General features: G+C 38.2%; 3 protein-coding genes across 3 annotated transcripts in view; 2 read left to right on the forward strand and 1 right to left on the reverse strand.

Annotated features, from left to right (window-relative positions):
* The window catches only part of LOC134823488 (double-strand-break repair protein rad21 homolog A-like), a 901,854-nt gene that overhangs the window by 463,987 nt on the left and 416,025 nt on the right, over nucleotides 1-21,842 (forward strand). The gene's annotated exons all lie outside the window — the stretch shown is intronic.
* Nucleotides 1-21,842, forward strand: part of LOC134823487 (gamma-tubulin complex component 3-like) — a 158,111-nt gene that overhangs the window by 124,614 nt on the left and 11,655 nt on the right. Inside the window, exons 2-9 of the mRNA XM_063834970.1 lie at nucleotides 15,903-15,982; nucleotides 17,021-17,113; nucleotides 17,369-17,547; nucleotides 17,996-18,127; nucleotides 19,164-19,324; nucleotides 19,484-19,557; nucleotides 21,130-21,312; nucleotides 21,557-21,764. Of these exons, the coding sequence (XP_063691040.1) occupies nucleotides 15,903-15,982; nucleotides 17,021-17,113; nucleotides 17,369-17,547; nucleotides 17,996-18,127; nucleotides 19,164-19,324; nucleotides 19,484-19,557; nucleotides 21,130-21,312; nucleotides 21,557-21,764 (1,110 nt within the window). The remainder of the gene's footprint in view (nucleotides 1-15,902; nucleotides 15,983-17,020; nucleotides 17,114-17,368; nucleotides 17,548-17,995; nucleotides 18,128-19,163; nucleotides 19,325-19,483; nucleotides 19,558-21,129; nucleotides 21,313-21,556; nucleotides 21,765-21,842) is intronic.
* Nucleotides 9,631-15,297, reverse strand: LOC134823092 (probable glycine betaine transporter). Its single transcript, XM_063834441.1, is given in 11 exon segments — nucleotides 9,631-9,677; nucleotides 9,680-9,906; nucleotides 12,715-12,754; nucleotides 12,757-12,798; nucleotides 12,801-12,848; nucleotides 13,024-13,112; nucleotides 13,369-13,511; nucleotides 13,611-13,657; nucleotides 13,891-14,313; nucleotides 14,493-14,627; nucleotides 15,000-15,297. Coding segments are annotated over 11 exon segments (1,539 nt in total).

Consider the following 21,842-nt stretch of genomic DNA (forward strand, 5'->3'; position numbering starts at 1 on the left):
TCCTGGAGTAAAGAGGTGTGAGAAAGTTTAATAAAAGTGTATATTATTGAATATTTAAAATCTAATAATCTGAGAATGAAGAATAAAGAAATTTTTAAATAGCACTGTATAGTTTTAAGATATATAGCTTATATAACCATTGATACAATGGCCCGCATAATCATTTCCGCCAGCTCTCTAATATCCACCTCGAAAGCTGCATTTAATATCCTTGAACTACAACAATATAAACATAAGCATGGTTTTTAGTGTAGACTTTTTTGTCACAACAAGACTGCAACAATAACTATAGTAACATCAATAAACAGAACCCCTAATTTTCTACCACAAATTCTTCTAGTCCTAATCTGAGCCTTGTCTCTATAAACCTAACTGAACTAGCGTTTCGGTGTGTTGCTAAAGCTTTCAGGCACACTTATCCATGCCCCGTTAGTTACCTTCCTTCCAAAACCAACTAGCAACAAGGACAAAAAGTCATACACCAAATGCTTTATATTTAATGAATTGTTTTTAAACACTTTATATTCTGTAGCGCTCATTGCTAAGACGAAACATTTATTGTTATCATTTGAACTTTTCTGTTTCATTGGATAAACATTTTTCAGTCTTCTCATTTTACTGATTTTGTAACTTGAAAGGTTTAAAGATAATTCGATTCGATTATTAAAGTTCACAACACGAATTTTTTTCGTGTTGCTAATTTAATATATCTTTCTATTAGAATCATCATCATCATCATGTAAGGACGTTGTTTTGATATGAAACAATTATAATCAGTTATAAAGAACTGCAAGAAGTTATGTATAAATTTTATTTTTTGTTTGCTTTAACAATTGTTGTTTTCTTTTTTTTCTTGACTCATGTTTAGTGAGTCAAACCAAGTGCTAGTCCAAACTAAACCTAGTTAATAGTAATGTTCATGAAATCTGAACCACCTAAAATATCAGCTGGATTCAAGTATTTAGTATTGGAACTGCTACTTCAATTTAAGTTCATTTAAACCTTAACAATTTACCAGGGCAGAATATGTCAAAACTCGATAGTTACTACTGATCAACTCAGTTTAATAGCTACCAGTTTATACAGTTCAAAAAATTAATCTACATATATCTTTGTTGCATAAGTCCTTTCTAGGGCATTCCTAACTTAGATCAATAAAAATTATGAGTATTGCAAACTCAATAAAGTACTATTATACTAAGTTATTAATATACTACTATTTTTTATTTATTTGAAAATTCATTAATATTCATATATATAATCAAGCGTTACATTTCAGCCATGCAAAAAAACTTTTTGATAAACTTTATTAAACTCCTCCTTTTTAGCCTGGACTATAGCAATGGCAGAAATGGCACTAAAAGCCAACAAAAACCACTAAAAAGTGGGCGCTACATGAACCCCACTGACCAAGCGAGAAAAGGAGTCTAGAAGAAAAGAATTGAAAAAGAACAAAGCGCAGCGTAGGCAGTGAGAACAGGCTGTCTTGAAAGAAAAGATCCATGATGTGGGTTTTGTGCATTACTTTTACATGTGATATTATAACTATAGTACTTCTCAACCTTGTTATATATAAAAGCCAAGCTTCCAGAATTTTTTAAATTATTGTTGACGATATTTTTTAGTAAAACAAAATTTTTTTAGTAAAACAAAATTTAAATTTTATTGCCATAATTAAATGAATAAAAATATCATAATAAACATAGTTAAACTTAAACAACCGATAATAAAACTCATGAATATTGATAGCAAACGAAATGTAAAATAAGCCTTTTTAAACTGTAGTGACGTGCATTTCTCAGGTAAAAGAGCTAGAACAAGTGAACAAATGGAGCTCGAAACTCTAACGAAAGCTTTGCCTACAAGCAAAGCACTTCGTGAGAAAGAAACTTTAAAATGAAGGAAACAATTGACAGAGTGATTAAGTGTTATGAAAAGGAAAGCGACAAAGATATGGTTGGTTCAACAAATTTTTCATTGAAATTTAATTACAGTGCAGGAGCTATATAACAAGTTTCATGAATTTGCTATTATTAAATGGACCAAGTTTTGGTTAAAAACGTTAAAATGCTAACAACAGGAACTGAGTTGATGTTTAATGTGATGATACAGAGATTGAACATATGATCCAGTGTTACCTAAACCTCATCAATGGTGTAAAAGATCAAGAACGATGTAGAAAATGATCAGACGAGGAAGTACGTCCCGCATAATTCTCAAAGCAAAAAACATCCAGATGGCTAACGTGTTAGAACTGCAAAAACATCCACTTCCAGACAAATACCCTTTCCCAAGGAGCTGCCTCCTAAAAAGAATTCAGATGATAGTCATGATCGGTATCAGTATTGTTAGTTTACCATCTATGTTGCTCCCCCCCACCGCCAACAGGTTCTTATATTACTTTAATATCTTATATGTGTATATATGTCGATTATTTTAACTCGATAGAATACTGCTTCAACGTTTAATAAATTGTCTAGTTTTTTCGATACCACGACTGTGAACTGTTTCTTTCATTCTGTATCATTTACAGTAATGTGGTTTTTCGTGCTAATTTTAATCCAAACATTAAATTTACACTATTATGCTGAACACTTAAGTATCTCAAAATTTCCTTGTAATCTGGTTTGTAATTCTATTAATTTCATCTAAACAATCATCATTAATCTCAATATAATTGCAATAACTGTTTGTTGACTTTCAGACGATCCTCCCAAATTCTGTATAAAGACAGAAGCGTTATAGAACTACAGTAACAAGTCTGACGTCCCACATCAACTGCCACTGTGGGTTCCTAGATGTTGTTATTCTCAGTTTTAAATTATAAAAACTAAGTCTTGTTTCACGTATCACTGTTGAATGTGTAATCTAATATTATATGAACACCACAGTATGTTACAAAATGTCGATACTTATTTCAAATTCTCTCAGAATTGCTAAGATTGCCATTAAAAGCACCTGGTCCGCCTCCAGGGCCCCCTCCTGGCCCGCCCCCTGGGCCCCCTCCTTCAATGCAGGTCGGATTCGCTGTGCCCCAGAGTTTTACAGTATACATTTTTATTAATATTAATATAATTGTGATATCTTATTACTTAATTTATATACTAAACTGTATACGGAAACGGTATCGTAATATCACATACATCATGTACTGTTATTCTATAAAATCAGGTCATGGTTATTTAAATGTGGTAATAATGTAAAAGTCCTAATCTTTTTAATACTTTTCAAAAAAAGTTACAACGAATTTGGCATTCAACATGTAACCAGTAACATTTAACACATGTAACCTGTAATCTTGTGTGTAACCAGTGAAGTGCAGAAAGGGCGAACTACCCCAAATGCGGCCTGGGGCACTTCCCCCATGGAGTTGTCTGTACGCTCCCGGAGGTCCTGACGGGTCTCACACCAGACGACCAATGTTTCACTCTCATGTCAGTACCAAAAAAAATTAAATAAAAAAATAAAAAAAAATAAAAAAAAGGTCAGATATCTCTATCTATTTATTAATTCAATTTGTAATCGCAATTCTAATTCCTTTAGTCCCATATTATTTATATTATTAAATCTCCTTTATTAATACTTGAAACTATAAATAAAGAACTAAAATGTTAAACCTTTGGTATATTTTACAGTGTCAGGTAAAACCGTACCCACAAAACCTCAAGATAAGTACGCACAGCCCACCATCACCCAAGAAGGCCACCACGATAGTCACGAAACGCTAAAACACGGGCAGCACAGCCCCAACCGCACTGTCCAAAACAAACAAGAGAGGTTAATGTTTAATTCTAAAAAACAACAGTCCTTAACATTTATCAGATCCAAGTTCCAACTGCTTAATTTGTTACCTTTTTCTAATCCTAAACTAGGAGCTTTTTGAGTTAGCAATTTTTGTAGGAGGATGATACAAGTTTATATAATTAACAGTTATGCTAAAGGTTGATATTTCCAGGTAACCAGATTTGTGTCCAACCCGTATCAGTGAAGTTACGGAAGCGTTTGCCGGAAGAACGACCAAACAACTACCTGTCCAACAAACACCTACCACAGAGAAATCTAAGCCTGAAAGGGTGTGGACGCATCAGCGCCTTTATGGACGAGATGAGGGGCTTATGGAAGAGGGTGTGGACGCGTACAGCGCCTTTATGGACGAGATGGAGGGGCTTATGTGATCACGTGATCGCATGATTATGCGATCAAGAGATCTGTCTTGAGAGTGACGAGGATTTAATTGTGTTTAAAATCTGTTTTAAAACACAGAGTTCGATGACTGTACAGTCACTAATTTCCACAACAGTGTTTTTATTAAAAAAGGTGCTTATTATCCAGTGTTCATGACGTTATGTGGATTAATGATAAGGTGGATTTATTTATCAGGATAACACCAGTTTAAAACCTATAATTGATTATACCTATCTTTTAACAGACAATAAAAAACCAAATATAATGTGCATAGTTGGGAACAGTAGTTTAATGTTTTCTTATATCGTTATCATAATCAGCTGAATTAGAACTGTACAGATATTAAAAGAATTGCATTTTTTTTCCATTTCAATCTATACCATTTTATTGAAACTCAGATTATTGGAAGGCAAGTTTAGGAAAGATGTCAGAAAAAGAGGGAGATTCCCACGGAACGAGCTGCTAAAACAGCTTGTTCCCACAGCTCTCCGGATTAGTGCTGGTTCCGTACTACTAATTAGCTGCTAAAACAGCTTGTTTCCCACAACGCTCCGAGTTAGTGCAGGTTCGTACTTCTAATTAGCTGCTAAAACAGCTGTGTTCCCAGCAACTCTCCTAGTTAGTGCAGTTCGTACTTCTAATTAGCTGCTATAACACTGTTTGGGTTCCCAGCAACTCTCCGAGTTAGCGCAGGTTCGTACTCCTAATAGCTGCTAAACAGCTGTTTTCCAGCAACCTCTCCGGAGTTAGGCAGTTAGTACTTCTAATACAGCTAAATACAGCTGGGTTCCCACAACTCTCCGGAGTAATCGCAGGTACGTTTTAAATAGACTGCTAAAAACACTGTGTACCCCAGCAACTCTCCGGAGTTAGTGCAGGTTCGTACTTCTATTAGCTCTAAAACACTGTGTTCCCACAACTCTCCGGAGTTTAGTGCAGGTCGTACTTCTAATTAGCTGCTAAACCCTGTGTTCCCACAACTCTCCGAGTAGTGCAGTTCGTACTTCTAATTAGCTGCTAAAACAGTTGGTGTTCCCAGCAACTCTCCGGTTTAGTGCAGGTTTCGGTACTTCTAATTAGCTGCTAAAACAGCTGTGTTCCCAGAACTCTCCGGAGTTATCAGGTATCGTTTATAATTAGCTGCTAAAGCAGCTGTGTTCCCCGCAACTCTCCGAGTTAGTGCAGGATCGTACTTTTAATTAGCTGCTAAAACAGCAGTGTTCCCCCAGCAACTCTCCGGAGTTAGTGCAGTTCTACTTCTAATCGCTTGCTAAACACTGTGTTCCCACAGCTCCTCCGGAGTGAGTGCAGATCTGTACTTCTAATTAGCTGCTAAAAAGCTGTTGTTCCAGGCAACTCTCCGGAGTTAGCTCAGGTTCGTACTTCTAATTAGCTGCTAAAACGCTGTGATTCCCACACACCTCCTAGTTAGTGCAGGTTCGACTTCTAATTAGCTCTAAAACAGCTGTGTTCCAGCAACTCTCCAGAGTTAGCGCAGGTTTCTACTACTAATTTAGCTGCTAACAAACAGCTGTTTCCAGCCAACTCTCCGGAGTTTAGTGCCGTTTCGTACATCTAATTAGCTGCTAAAACACTGTGTTTCCCAGCAACTCTCCGGATTAGTGCAGTTCGTACTTCTATTAGCTGCTAAAACAGCTGTGTCCCAGCACTCACCGGAGTTAGTGCAGGTGAACGAGCTGCTAAAACAGCTGTGTCCCAGCAACTCTCTCAGGAGTAAGCGCAGGTTCGAACTTCTAATTAGCTGCTAAAACAGCCTGTGTTCCCACACACTCCGATTAGTGGCAGATTCGTACTTTTAATTAGCTGCTAAAACAGCTGTGTTCCACAACTCTCCGGAGTTATAGCAGGTTTCGTACTTCTAATTAGCTGCAAAAACAGCTTGTTCGCCAGCAGAGGCTCTCCGGAGTTAGTGCAGGATCGTAATTCTAATTTAGCTGCTCAAAACAGCTGTGTTCAGCAACTTCTCCGGAGTTAGTGCAGGTTCGTAACTTCTAATTAGCTGCATCACACAGCTGTGTTCCAGCAACTCTCCGAGTTAGTGCAAGTTCGTTTCCTAATTAAGCTGCTAAAACACAGTTTTTTCCCAGCAACATCTCGCGAGTTAGCGCAGGGTTCGTACTTCTAATTTATCTGCTAAAACGCGTGTGACCCAGCATAACTCCCCTCCGGAGTTAGTGCAGGTTCGTTTATAATTAGCTGCCCTAAAACAAGCTTTGTTTCCCAGCAACTCACCGGAGTTAGTGCAGTTCGTACTTCTAATACTGCTAATCACTTGTGTTCCCAGCAGCTCTCCGGAGTTAGTGCAGGTTCGTACTTCTAATTTAGCTGCTAAAACAGGCTGTTTCCAGCACCTCTCCGGAAGTTAGTGCAGGTTCTACTTCAATTAGCTGCTAAAACCAGCTGTGTTTCCCAGCAACTCTCCGAGTATGCAGGTTCGTACTTCTAATTAGCTGCTAAAACACTGTGTTCCACAACTCTCCGAGTAGTGCAGGTTCGTAATTCTAATTAGCTGCTAAAACAGCTGTGTTCCCAGCCAACTCTCCGGAGTTAGGCAGGTTTCTTTCTAATTAGCTGCTAAAACAGCTGTGTTCCCAGCACTTCTCCGGAGTTAGCGCAGTTCGTTACTTCTATTACTGCTAAAACAGCTGTGTTTCAGCAACTCTTCCGAGTTAGTGCAGGTTCGTACTTCTAATTAGCTCTAAAACAGCTGTGTCCCAGCAACTCTCCGGAGTTAGTGCAGGTTCTGTACTTCTAATTAGCTGCTAAAACAGCTGTGTTCCCAGCAACTCTCCGAGTTAGTGCAGGTCGTACTTCTATTACTGCTAAAACAGCTGTGTTACCCAGCATGCTGGCCTCTCCGAGTTAGTGCAGTTCGACTTCTAATTGCTGCTAAAACAGCTGTTTCCCACAACTCTCCGGAGTTAGTGCAGTTTCGTCTTCTAATTAGCTGCTAAAACATCTTGTGTTCCCAGCAACTCTCCGGAGTAAGTGCAGGATCGTTTCTAAATTAGCTGCTAAAACAGCTGTGTTCCAGCAGCTCTCTCAGAGTTAGTGCAGGTTCGTACTTCGAATTAGCTGCTAAAAAAAACAGCTGTGTTCCCAGCAACTCTCCGAGTAGTTGCAGGTTCGTACTTCTAATTAGCTGCAAAAACAGCTGTGTTCCCAGCAACTCTCCGGAGTTAGTGCAGGTTTAGTACTTCTATTAGCTGCTAATACAGCTGTGTTCCCAGCAACCTCCGCGAGTTAGTGCAGGTTCGTACTTCTAATTAGCTGCTAAAACAGCTGTGTTCCAGCAACTCTCCGGGTAGTGCAGTTCGTACTTCGAATTAGCTGCTAAAACCAGCTGTTTCCAGCAACTCTCCGGAGTTGAGTGCAGGTTCGTACTTCTAATTAGCTGCTAAAACAGCTGTGTTCCCAGAAACTCTCCGATTAGTGCATGTTCGTACTTCTAATTACTGCTAAAACAGCTGTGTTCACCAAGCAACTCCCGGAGTTAGAGCAGTTCGTACTTCTAATTTGCTGCTAAAACAGCGTGTACCCCAGCAACTCTCCGGATGTAAGTGCAGTTTCGTACTTCTAATTAGCTTGCTAAACAGCTGTGTTTCCCGAGCAACTCTCCGAGTTTAGTGCAGGTTCGTACTTCTAATTAGCTGCTAAAAACACTGTGTTCCCAGCAAACTCTCCCGGGTTATGCAGGTTCGTTACTTCTAATTTAGCTGCTAAAACAGCTGTGTTCCCAGCAACCTCCGGAGTTAGTGCATTTTCGTACTTCTAATCAGCAGCTAAAACAGCTGTGTTCCAGCAACTCTCCGGAGTTAGTGCAGGTTCGTACTTCTAATTAGCTGCTAACACAGCTGTGTTCCAGCCACCTCCGGAGTTAGTGCAGGTTCGTACTTCTAAATTTGCTGCTAAAACAGCTGTGTTCCAGCAACACTCCGGAGTTAGGAAGTTAAGTGCAGTTAGAACGAGCTGCTAAAACAGCTGTTTCCCCACAACTCTCCATTAGTGCAGGTTCGTACTTCTAATTAGCCTGTCTAGAACCAGCTGTTTCCCAGCAACTCTCCGGAAGTTAGTGCAGGTTAGAACGAGCAGCTAAAACAAGCTGTGTTCCCCAGCAACTTCTCCGGATTTCTGCAGTTCGTTTCTAACTATATCTCTTTTAATATTGAGGTCTGAATCAGAAAATCTATTTATGCTAATTGGGAAAATATTGATGCGTGTGAACGACCAATATTGTCGGTATGGTACTAATAAAAACAAAATTTGATACATCAAACTGGGCAATCTTGTGTGATTGTCGGCTTGGAGATGGCTAAAGTGAAGGATCTTGACCTGGGGGTCTGAATCGTCATCTTCTTAACAGCTTTCTCTTTAAAAGGTATCTTTGTTTTCGCACGTTTTGAGTGGGTCGATCATATTTGATTGTTAGGGACGAAATAAGTGGAGACTCTCTCTTCGTCCCCAACAATCAAACCTAACTCTTACCTAGCACGGTATTATTCAGTATGAAATAAGTGTATGTCCTAACTATGTTTTTCTGTGCCAATTACTCAGTTTGGAGGTATTATTTTTCAACAAAGTGAAGTGAATTACTAAGTCATATAAAGTTTCTAGAATTAAATCTAAAATATTTAAAACTTAACGAAATCCCCTCGGCGAACGCGCGTTGCCTATGCTTTATATACTCAATAAACTACTCACATTGCTCGATAGGCACACACTACCGCTCACTTTTGGTTGGTGATTGATATTTTTTTCGATGCGGTAAAAAGTTCGTTTAGGGAATCGGAATACTTACAGCGTTGTCGTCCATAGTAAAATAAAATTCATAATTTTCTACCGTACAGAGCTAAACGATGAAGATAAATTAATTAAAAAAAAGCTGATTTTTAAAATTTTCCTCGAACAAAGCTTTTCGACTTACGGGTTTCTAGTACATTAATATTTTTATAATACTTTACAACACACATTTAAATTGTTTTTATTTTCAGAATCATCTAATCTCTAAAAATTAATTAAAACTGAGATGAAAATTAACATTGTCGTTAAAAGTATAAGTTATATAAACATAAATCTGAAAATTCCATGCTCCCGTGAACGATATACTGTAACAAAACAGTTTTTACCCATTAAAAAACTAAATCGCATTATATAAACCTCCAACAGTATTCTAATAAAGTTATTAGAGTCTAGAAACAATTAGAAAATAATCCCCAATCAATCTATAATAATGTTTCAACTGATATTTCAAACGTCTCTTCAAAAATCAGTTAACATCATAAACGTTTTTCATTATCCGCTGCTCTGTTCTCCTATAATACAGTTTTGTTCTCGGGCGTTTTCTTCTCTGGCTTGAATTCGAGTACAGGCATAAGGGTCGAGAGACCACCTCTTTTACTCATCACTCACGTCTCAACTTAATCATCACGCATCGGATACACAAAACAACACCGCAAAGAAATCCTCTATGGGGTACCGTTTATTCCGTAACGGTTCCTAATGGATACCTGGTTGCTGTGAATATAACTAACGAACCCAGGTATAATACCCAGCCCAACGCGTAGATACCATCCTGCTTTCCAGTGAGCACTGTGGAGGATAGCCAAATCTCTTACGATCATGAGGGCTATCCAGACTAGCCACACAATCCTGCCCCCAATAGAGGCCCACAAACCTTCCATCTTGTGTTTCTTCAGGCAGCTGTATCCGGGTCATTGCCTGAAGTTTACCTCTTATCAAACTCAAAACTTTGGGTGTAAGGTGAGTAATAATCTGAGTATTGATAGGTAAGAAATTCTGAATCTGAAAAAAGCAACGAAATTGATGTTAACTTACGCGACAACAATGTTTTTGAGGAAGCCAAGCCAAAGTTAGGTCGCATTGTAGAGAAAGGACAATGAAGGGAAATTGTACAGTCAGTCCATAGGGAGTCAGATCTCCCAACCTCCATAGCAGTGCTCGCCAATGTTGCTAGGTTATCAAAACAGAGGAATAAAGTGTAGGGTAAACTGCAGCAACACTCGCCGTCTGTAAAATGTTTTTTATAAAGAGCACTCTAGGAGTACTAAGGTTACTAGATTAAACTGCCGAATTTTGCATATAATGATTTTAATAAATAAACAAAGCTTTTAATTTGAAGAATTCAAATAATAATAATGGGCCTATTCATTGTTAATAGAGGTATACATATAGTAAAGAGAATGATTACCTGGAGAGCTTTAAGAGAACAGTTCCTCCCCGCCACAAGAAGTGCAGTAGCTTGATCTCCTTCAACTAGAGCCCAAATATTCTTTGAAAGATTGCGGGTCCTTGGTCCCCGCCGCATCCCATAATTCTATCACAAACTACCTGTGTTTATAGTTTAATACCAGGGTCGTGATCCTTTTGTATTGCCTGAAATCGATATTTTTGGGCTCGAAATGAAAATACATAATTCATGCTGTCAAACTGTTTTAAGTTTGCATATTTTTTTCCTTCTTCCGTTTAATGATCGACTATCGGTGTCATGAAGTGTGTAATATTCCTGAGTCGAACAGGTAACGAAGTAGTGGATAATACACAGTGAAATAACGGACAGAAAGGTCCCAGTCTCCGTAGGTGGACACTTGTTGCAAACCACGATCTCCTCAATTGCCATGCAAGACAGACTCGCGCGGCTTCTACAGTGATTTATTTGAAAATTTCAATTTATCATTATATAATATAATATAAATCAAGCGTTACATGTCAGCATGCAAAATTACAAGACATATTTTGATATACAAGTTGATAAATGGTAACTGCAATATAAGTTGCTTAAGTTGGGCCGATGAACAACTAACGAGAAAAATAAGCTTGATTACATTATAAATAATACGCTGAACCAACACATAGCAAGAGCCACATTAACGTTGAGGCCGTATATAAAGCAGATGTAAGTGGGACTGGGACTGACTCACAATTTACAGTTCAGCCACTATGTCACTTAAACCATGTCTACCGATATTATATTACAAAGTTGTAAATAAGTCTACTGTCATCCTGACCCGATATTTTGCCAGCCCACCTCTGGTTATTGATAACATAGTCCCACCACGTTCTCACTGTAGCACCCTTGTTTGTTTTCAAGTAAACTGATAACCATCCCCAGCTACAACTGTTGCAGTTTGCCCCTATTTCATTACACGCACTGAAGGTACTCCGCTTCCTGCCCAAAGCTTGCTAACTGAGGTGATGTATTAGATTATTATTCTTCTAAATAGTAATGGATCTGACTAAAAATAACAGGATTATAATAAGAATACAGGTTGCCCAGAAGTAAACTGCCCACACGCAACCCTTTAATAACCACGTAATTCTTCTAGAATTGCACCGATATTTTCAGAGATTACAGATATGGTCAACTTAGATTTACCTGAACGTTTCGTAAAATTTTAATTATGCAGGGGTGTGGAAATTGTGCAAGCCCAATCCCTCTTTTTTGCATTGTCTCCAAAAGTGATAACGCTTTCATCTTGGAAAACTCAAATGTTCTAGACATATTTTGTTGATAATATTGATAGTGCTTTCCCAAACTGTCAAGTAGGATTGTTCACAATTTAGAGCCGAGTTATGGACCCTTTTAAGAAATATTCAGATACGTGATCTCGGAACTCCAATCATGATTTCGTCGCCCAATCAGACTCACATCGGACTAGTCACTAGCGAGCAACAATGAGCCTCAAAAGGGCGTAACGAGCATTTGGTGGATGATGATCACGATAGTTTGAGTAATACTGATTGAACTGATAGTGACGTTCCTTAAAAAGAAGAAATTCGCGTTTATAGCGTAAAAAAACTCGGTTGCTGTCCTATACGCATTCATCCAACTTTGAAGTTTGCTAGCTGAAGCGTTCTCACTTTATGGTGACAATAGTGAAAAAGGAGGGAAATGGGTGCACACCACTTTGATTTATTACATTGACGATACTTTCATGTCAATCTAAGTTTTGATCCATATCTATAATCTCGAAATTATCCTGTGCAATTCTAAGAATAATTACGTGAGTTATTTTAACGGGATGCGTGTGGCAGTTACTTCTGGGCCACCCTGTATATATATATAATATACATTTTATAATATATTATATATAAACCTGAGCATTGACCAAAGAATTGGTGGTAAACCTGGACGTCATAGATTCCAAGACGGTTGAGTTCCATTTGGGACAACACAATCCAGACTTAGCAGCTAGCCTCTCGTCTTGAATAGCAGCTCCTCCGAATATAGTGAGCCACATGAAGGAGTAGATCATGGGTGGCTGTCAGTGCCCCTGTACGTTTTACACTCATGTTAACCCAACACTCATGTTACAATCAAGTTAACATCATGTAACACTCATGTTATTATACCAAGTTTAGCAAACTACTGCTTCACTCAGTTTCACGTGTTAATTGTGGCATTTTCAGGGTCTTTGAGCTTTCACTATTTCAATCAACAATAATGTCAACCAATACTCCACACACATAAGCATATCAAAGTGTCTTAACCGTTTGATAAACTGTCGTATGGTTCTGCCGCGAGATATTTAGCGATAAAACCTGCCCCCAATGGGGACCACGAGATCCACCAGCCCAGTAGAAAATAGTCCATCCGTCCATCCAGTTCTCAGGACCGTCTCCTTCTCCATCTAGGTATCCTCTACCTGCAGTCAATATTTCAGTTTAGTCCTGTAGTACACTTTAAACCTCAGGTTCCGCTTAAATAATAAAATTTTAACGACGAAGTTTTCATATCGGAATTATTTTTGCTTTCTGTTTCCAATTTACCTCGGTCAGCAGCCCCGTAAGACTTGGAACTGAGTTCAAATGCGTCACAGTGGAAGCCTAGCTGCAATATCCACTGTATGTAGAAACCAATACTCTGACAGTAAAGGTTGAGTAAATACCTGCAAGGTCACGTGTTAATGTCACGTGTTAATGTCACGTGTCAATGTCACGTGTCAATGTTCCTCAGTTTGGTTTACAACTCGAGATAACCCATCTTAGTCCTCACTCTAGGCTCACATCTTAAAATGCTAACGAACATATTATACTCAATGGTAAAAACCAATGTAAAGGAAATCGCTCGCTATTTCACATAATATGATGAACCCCACTATCTCAGTAAGATATATAGTGGGGTACAGTAAGAATTCCACGTACCATGTATCCTCCAGGAAGAGCACCATGAGCATGATAACCATACCCAGTCCGAAGCAGATCTCACTAAGACGCCTGATACCCACACCTACCCCGGATATAACGGACAGGGTAGCCACTGCTGTGATCGCCCATATGATGATTACCTGGTTAATGTTAAGGTCACGTTTCAAGGTCACGTGTCAATATCACGTGTCAATATCACGTGTCAAGGTCACTGCTGTGATTGCCCAGATGATGATTACCTGGTTTCCAGTGCTCACTGCGATATCTTCGTTCAAATAGTTTAGTCCTGGGGGGAGGTAAGATTAGTGTGTACTTTGAAGGGTCTTGGTGGACTATTTCCTTGTTGAGTAGCCAAAAGGCAGGCCCGGGGAGGCGGTCACAAATGGCTATAACTACAAAGGGCATAGAGCTGTACTTAATTTAGCAGATTTTAAAGATAAGAGTATTTAACAAGTTCATCTAATAACAGAAACATTGAACACCAAATGTTATATAATTATGTTCAAGTATAAACTATACCTTTGTTAACCTGCATAGTTCCCAACCCCAGAGATGTACACACTCCAAACAACGTAGTCAGAATAGAGAAGATATCAATCAAATCTCCGATCCAACCATAGATCCTATCCCCAATCAGAGGGTAGAAACAAGTTTTCATGGTCATTGGCATTCCCTTCCTAAAGGTCAGGAACCCCAGGATGATACCTATAACCACGTACACAATCCAGCCGTGTATTCCCCAGTGGAAGAATGTCAGGTTGATAGCCCACTGGGCCAGTTCGTTGTCCGGCATGTATTTGTCTGCGGTGTAACGGTTGGGTCCCACGTAGTGCCACACTGGCTCAGAAACACCGAAGAAGAAGAGGCCAACTCCAACACCGCACGCGAACAACATGGCGAACCAAGTACCATCGTTATACTCCGGCTTTTCGTCATCTTGTCCTGATAAAGTAGGCTGTTCTTACAGGGACATCCAAAACCTCAAAACTCATAATTCACCATTTATAAGACCTTTTATTTCAAAAACATTTTTTTCAGAGTTTGTTATAAAACAGAGCGTATAAAGTTAACATTTAATCTACAGTTGGCGCTTAAAGTTCTTGTTGAAATGACAAACTGACCCATCTTGAGCTTGCCATATTTGCTGAAGTAGATAGCAATAATAGCCAGTGCCCATACGTCCTGAGACCCCACATACAGCCACGTAAAGGTTGTGGTTATCCAGGTTTTAGCAGAACCAAAACTCTCATTTGCATCTGGGGTGTTCTCAATGTTACAAACAGGGCGGGTAGTGAAATTGGCTGGTAACACGCTGTCACAAAAAATGAAAAATGAAAGCAAAACAAGTCCCTTTTTAAAGTTGTTAAACATAATAATATATTTAATTACTATAATTACTATAATTACTATAATTACTATAATTACTATAATTACTATAATTACTATAATTACTATAATTACTATAATTACTATAATTACTATAATTACTATAATTACTATAATTACTATAATTACTATAATTACTATAATTACTATAATTACTATAATTACTATAATTACTATAATTACTATAATTACTATAATTACTATAATTACTATAATTACTATAATTAAATATGGTAACTCACGTTCCTTGGCAAGAATGCACCACAAAATAAACGCGAGGATCAAAAGAAAACTAACAACAGAAACTAGAGGGTTAAGTTTAATCTTGAGAGGCCCAAGTTCAGCCTTGAACCACAAGCTTTTATCCACTATCTTGGCTCCCTTCCATGTTGGTTTAGGAGGGGGGTCAATGTCCCGTACTACCACTGGTGTGCTCATGGTGGACTCTTGAGGTGAAGAGACGCTGTTAGGGTTAGATTCAGGGTTGGGATAAAAGTCATTGGGTAGGTGTTCCTTATCATGAACCTCTACAGCCTCCATTAAATATAACAATACACAAATATTAACACGTGCGTCGGACAATTACTGTTCTAGAGACGCTTAGGTAGCCATTTTATGTGAGATATATGACTTTAGATATTTATATTGTGCAAGCAGATCAGTTAAAAGATCATTTAATTGATATTAAAAAGTCGTGATAAGTAATATCACGTGTTATATCGCGTGTATTTAAATAGTTGGGTATGACATAAAGGTTCAACGAGCCTCAGCCCTTGAATAGTGCACGCGAGCGCAAGCTCGATAAGAATATGGAACTGTCTTGGAAGAACATAGTGTAAATGATGATAGTGCACAAAAAGGGACGACCAGCTGCAATGGTGAGATGAACAGAAATAAATAAACAATGACACGGTAGCAGTAGTGCAGGACTGGTATTGTTTAGATAAGAGTTAGAACAACACTACTGCAGGAAACTGCAGAAAACTGCAGTCACGTGACATGAATATAGACACCATTTAGGTAGATGATATATCATCATCTCGAGTAAGCAAGTTGTATAACACTAGACGCCATTTTCATTTTTAATTCTTTTGTTTTAAATCATTACAAGCTTCCTCCCCAGGACTAATTAGTGGCTTGTTCAGGTAGTTCGGAGATATCACGAGCCTATCAGAGGTGCTGTAGAACACTGGATACCCGTCCTTTGGTCTGCGATGAGAACCAGGTATTATGTTCATATTATTCTAATATGTTTCATCATAGAACCAGATATTGAATATCCTTGTTCCATCATAGAACTAGATATTGAATATCCTTGTTCCATCATAGAACTAGATATTGAATATCCTTGTTTCATCATAGAACCAGATATTGACTATCCTTGTTTCATCATAGAACTAGATATTGAATATCCTTGTTTCATCATAGAACCAGATATTGAATATCCTTGTTTCATCATAGAACCAGATATTGAATATCCTTGTTTCATCATAGAACTAGACATTGAATATCCTTGTTTCATCATAGAACCAGATATTGAATATCCTTGTTTCATCATAGAACCAGATATTGAATATCCTTGTTTCATCATAGAACTAGATATTGAATATCCTTGTTTCATCATAGAACCAGATATTGACTATCCTTGTTTCATCATAGAACTAGATATTGAATATCCTTGTTTCATCATAGAACCAGATATTGAATATCCTTGTTTCATCATAGAACCAGATATTGAATATCCTTGTTTCATCATAGAACTAGATATTGAATATCCTTGTTTCATCATAGAACCAGATATTGAATATCCTTGTTTCATCATAGAACCAGATATTGAATATCCTTGTTTCATCATAGATCTGCTGTTCGCACCAGATATTGAATATCCTTGTTTCATCATAGAACCAGATATTGAATATCCTTGTTTCATCATAGAACTAGATATTGAATATCCTTGTTTCATCATAGAACTAGATATTGAATATCCTTGTTTCATCATAGAACCAGATATTGAATATCCTTGTTTCATCATAGAACTAGATATTGAATATCCTTGTTTCATCATAGAACCAGATATTGAATATCCTTGTTTCATCATAGAACCAGATATTGAATATCCTTGTTTCATCATAGATCTGCTGTTCGCAGTAATTCCAGCTTGCTAAGTGATATCTTATACATATTTTATCTGTATATATCTTATACGTATTACGTATATAATATCTTTATTTTAAATGTTTCGTTAACATAAATATTTGTACAGGTAAAAGAAGAGATACGAAAGAAGCTGTCCACAACCAAGGGTTACAACGTCGCTCACACCTACATCGACTGTTATGATAACCTTGTCAAATTGGTCAGTATAATTAATATGATTAATTAATTAATTAATGTGATTAATATCATAGGTTCCATGTATTGAACTCTAACAATGCTCAGCTAACTGTTTATTAGAGTATTTTTAAATCATGAAGTTCAAGATGTTGTTACTTTTAAACGTTGAAGATTCCCTTATCCTGAGAACAGTCTTTTCCTTGTCGCAAAAACAGGAACACTACAAATTTGACCCTAGAATTATCAGAAGTACCGGTTGTAAAACTAATCGCCTCAGGATGGCCCTAAGAACAGAGGAGGAGTGCTGTACTTCCTAACCCTACTCTCCGACTCCAAGTCTAAGAGCGACGTAGTGGCCCTACTGAAGACCAACCCTGCTTCTTCCTTCAGACAGAGCGACTCTACTGCTGTAGCTCCGTGTGTGCTTCCTAACAGGGACCTGGCTGTTAAGAACAGGTTAGTGGAGTTGTCTTCCATCATAGAATAACTGTGTTATCTTGTTGCTTTTGTCCGTCCTTCTGCACTTGAAGGACAGTGAAACCACCTATACTGACATTGAAGAAAATGATAATACTCTCATTCCTTTAGGTGTAAATCCAGCCAGGTCATGGTATATGTCACAAATGTTTGCCATAAATTAGTTCGATCTTTGCATCTTAATCTTGAATGCAAGGTCAGCTCAAATCTGAGGTCCATCTTTTAGCTCTCATTAGGATATAATATCTTTCAGATGGGTTTTATATTATTAGCCAAAAACCTGAAAAATGCGGTGGACTCTAATAAACAGCTCTCCTAATGATAAATGACTGACAGCTACAGTTTCAGGAACGAGTTGCTGGTGAAGCCTAGGTATGCAACTGTTGTGTAGTAACCATAGTAACCGTAGTAACCGTAGTAACCGCAGGAATGAGGTGCTGGTGAAGCCGAGGTATGCAACTGTTGTGCTCTCTCCGGAGACGTTTGATGGTTACAGCGAGGCTGATCTGGTCCGGGACCTTCTCTTTGTGTTTCAGGGAATAGCTACTAACGCTATCAGGTAACCGTAGTAACCGTAGTAACCCTAGTAACCATAGTAACCATAGTAACCGAAGTAACCCTAGTAAATTAGTAACCGTAGTAACCATCGTAAATTAGTAACCGTGATAACCGTAGTAATCATAGTAACCGTATTAACCTTAGTAAATTAGTAACCGTAGTAACCATCGTAAATCAGTAACCGTGATAACCGTAGTAACCGTAGTAATCATAGTAACCGTAGTAACCTTAGTAACCAGATTCACTGTACCTTCACTGTTAACAATCTGTCTAAGTAATAAAATCCACCTTAGATCCCTAGATGCCTTTCAAATTCGGTTAGTTGAACCCCACATGGCCACATAGTTGAACCCCGCCGTATGGTATTTGCTAACTTCACAAGATTGTGTGATTGTCAAGTGGGAAGCAAGTAGGATGTGTTACGTGCCAAACTAACAACTAAACTAACAACTAAACTAACAACTAAACTAACAACTAAACTAACAACTAAACTAACAACTAAACTAACAACTAAAATAACAACTAAACTAACAACTAAACTAACAACTAAACTAACAACTAAACTAACAACTAAACTAACAACTAAACTAACAACTAAACTAACAACTAAACTAACAACTAAACTAACAACTAAACTAACAACTAAACTAACAACTAAACTAACAACTAAACTAACAGCTACACTAACAACTAAACTAACAGCTACACTAACATTATCAGGTGGGAAGCAAGTAGGATGTGTTACGTGCCAAACTAACAACTAAACTAACAACTAAACTAACAACTAAACTAACAACTAAACTAACAACTAAACTAACAACTAAACTAACAACTAAACTAACAACTAAACTAACAACTAAACTAACAACTAAACTAACAACTAAACTAACAACTAAACTAACAACTAAACTAACAACTAAACTAACAACTAAACTAACAACTAAACTAACAACTAAACTAACAACTAAACTAACAACTAAACTAACAACTAAACTTACAACTAAACTAACAACTAAACTAACAACTAACATTATCAGGTGGGAAGCAAGTAGGATGTGTTACGTGCCACAGCCCGCTATAAAACTACCTAAACCTAAGCTGGATCTAGCGTGCAAGTTAGCAGAGCTGGGATTCCTTTACAAACAGATAAAGAGCTTTGTGGACCAGCGGTTATCTGAGCAGTCGTACGGGCTGATTGGTCAGTTAGGATTCCTAGTTACCTTTATTGAAACTTTATTGAAAATCTTTATCTTGAAGGGACCATAACTTGTTACAGCCATAACTTACTCTTGAGGTGTAAATTATTTCAAGATTACCACTATCGTGAACTCAATAAATGTAATTATCATTTGTGTAGGTCAGGCGTTCTGTAGTGCGATTATGCAGGAGCTCAGGGAATATTACCGACTGATTGCTACCTTGGAGAACCAGGTTGGAGAATAATTATGTAATTAGTATTAATTATGTAATTATTTATTGTTAATTATTATTAGTTATTTGTTTTATAGTAGTTGTACAGCAATACTAATGTATTGGGACTACTGCGGACCCTCTACCGGCCAAACCTTGTTAACAAAGCCACAGTCAAGGTTCGGTAGTTAAATTTGTTTTATGTTCTTATTGTCGTGTTTGCTTTCTTCTTTTCTTGAGTCGACTCAGTTAGAAGTGGAATATTGGAGATTTGGAAATTAAATCGGACTTTTAATAACAAAGATTAACGAATTTTCCTCATAATCATCTGAGGGCCAAACCCTTTGCCCAAAAATAAAACTAAAACGTATATGGTGATGAAATGTAAAGAAACAAGGTCTCGATAAACATTCAAAAGAAATGTCAAAAAATTATATAAAGTAAATGGAGGGAAAGCTACGGGCATTATTTAAGTGGTACAGATAAGCGATGCATGATAAAATTACGGATGTAGCTCGACTTGTAATTTTATCTATTGTTTAACACCGGTGTCTAACTGAACATGTGTTTATTCAGATCAACCTGTAACCTGAAGAACATAATATATTATATCAGCTAAACAATAGACAGTAGACAGTTCACTGTCTTTTAATTTTGAAGATAACCTTGAAGGGTCCTTTTGATGCGGACAATTCATTTCATAGTACTATCTTTATAGTACACTATAATGTACTGAAGGGGAATCTTAAGAAGAATCTTTATCTTTTGGCAGGGCCCCTCAAAGTCAATCACGTTTCCGGCTGAGTTTACCGAAAGGGTTAAAATGCTTTTAACCAGTTTCCAGAGCCCAGTACGTCAAAGCAATTACAAATGGTTTATGCGTTGATGTAATTACACCAACCTCTCTCTCCTCAGAACACACTAGGAAAGCTAACCTCTCTCTCCTCAGAACACACTAGGAAAGCTAACCTCTCTCTCTCCTCAGAACACACTAGGAAAGCTAACCTCTCTCTCTCCTCAGAACACACTAGGAAAGCTAACCTCTCTCTCTCCTCAGAACACACTAGGAAAGCTAACCTCTCTCTCTCCTCAGAACACACTAGGAAAGCTAACCTCTCTCTCTCCTCAGAACACACTAGGAAAGCTAACCTCTCTCTCTCCTCAGAACACACTAGGAAAGCTAACCTCTCTCTCTCCTCAGAACACACTAGGAAAGCTAACCTCTCTCTCTCCTCAGAACACACTAGGAAAGCTAACCTCTCTCTCTCCTCAGAACACACTAGGAAAGCTAACCTCTCTCTCTCCTCAGAACACACTAGGAAAGCTAACCTCTCTCTCTCCTCAGAACACACTAGGAAAGCTAACCTCTCTCTCTCCTCAGAACACACTAGGAAAGCTAACCTCTCTCTCTCCTCAGAACACACTAGGAAAGCTAACCTCTCTCTCTCCTCAGAACACACTAGGAAAGCTAACCTCTCTCTCTCCTCAGAACACACCAGGAAAGCTAACCTCTCTCTCTCCTCAGAACACACTAGGAAAGCTAACCTCTCTCTCCTCAGAACACACTAGGAAAGCTAACCTCTCTCTCCTCAGAACACACTAGGAAAGTTGTCTCTACACCGACTACTAGTCTGGTCACATGACACCTTCGACCAGCTCCGACTCCTCTCCTCACTGTGTGTCCAGGCTGGCTACCTGAACGGGGGCGCCCTAGCTTCTAGTCTACACACCTTCCTGCAGTATGGGGACCCTAACTTCCACTTACTCGTTAAGAAGGTATGATGTGGGCTCTTTGTAACCGGGTAGTATTATAAGCAATTAACTTTCATTTTTGCGTTGCATTTGAAGTGGAAATGGCATGCAAACTGGTATTTAGTAGCCAGTAACTTTATAACAATTTGTTGTGTAACATTCTGTTCAAGTCATTAATGATGTTTCAAATAGTATCTAAAACTGTAGAAACCTTTGGGGGCGTTGTGGAACGTTGCACTGAGTCCCACTATAACATGGTGTATTGCAGGTGCTGCATATAACCACCCGCCCCCTGCTGGAGATGCTGAGAAGATGGATCTACGAGGGAGAGTGTTGTGACGCGTACGGAGAGTTCTTCATAACAGTGGACAGTGACACCCCTGAGGACCTGTTGTGGGAGAGCAAGTACAGTATCAGACTGGAGATGTTACCCAGCTTCATATCTAAACAGATGGCCGAGAGGATCCTTCTCATCGGTTAGAAGATATCTTGTTTATTAATTGCTACTAATTACTACTAATTACTGCTCATTACTGCTAATTACTAACACACTA

Source organism: Bolinopsis microptera, chromosome 11, assembly GCF_026151205.1.
Source record: "Bolinopsis microptera isolate Bmic1 chromosome 11, MBARI_Bmic_1.0, whole genome shotgun sequence".
Classification (NCBI taxonomy): Eukaryota; Metazoa; Ctenophora; class Tentaculata; order Lobata; family Bolinopsidae; genus Bolinopsis; species Bolinopsis microptera.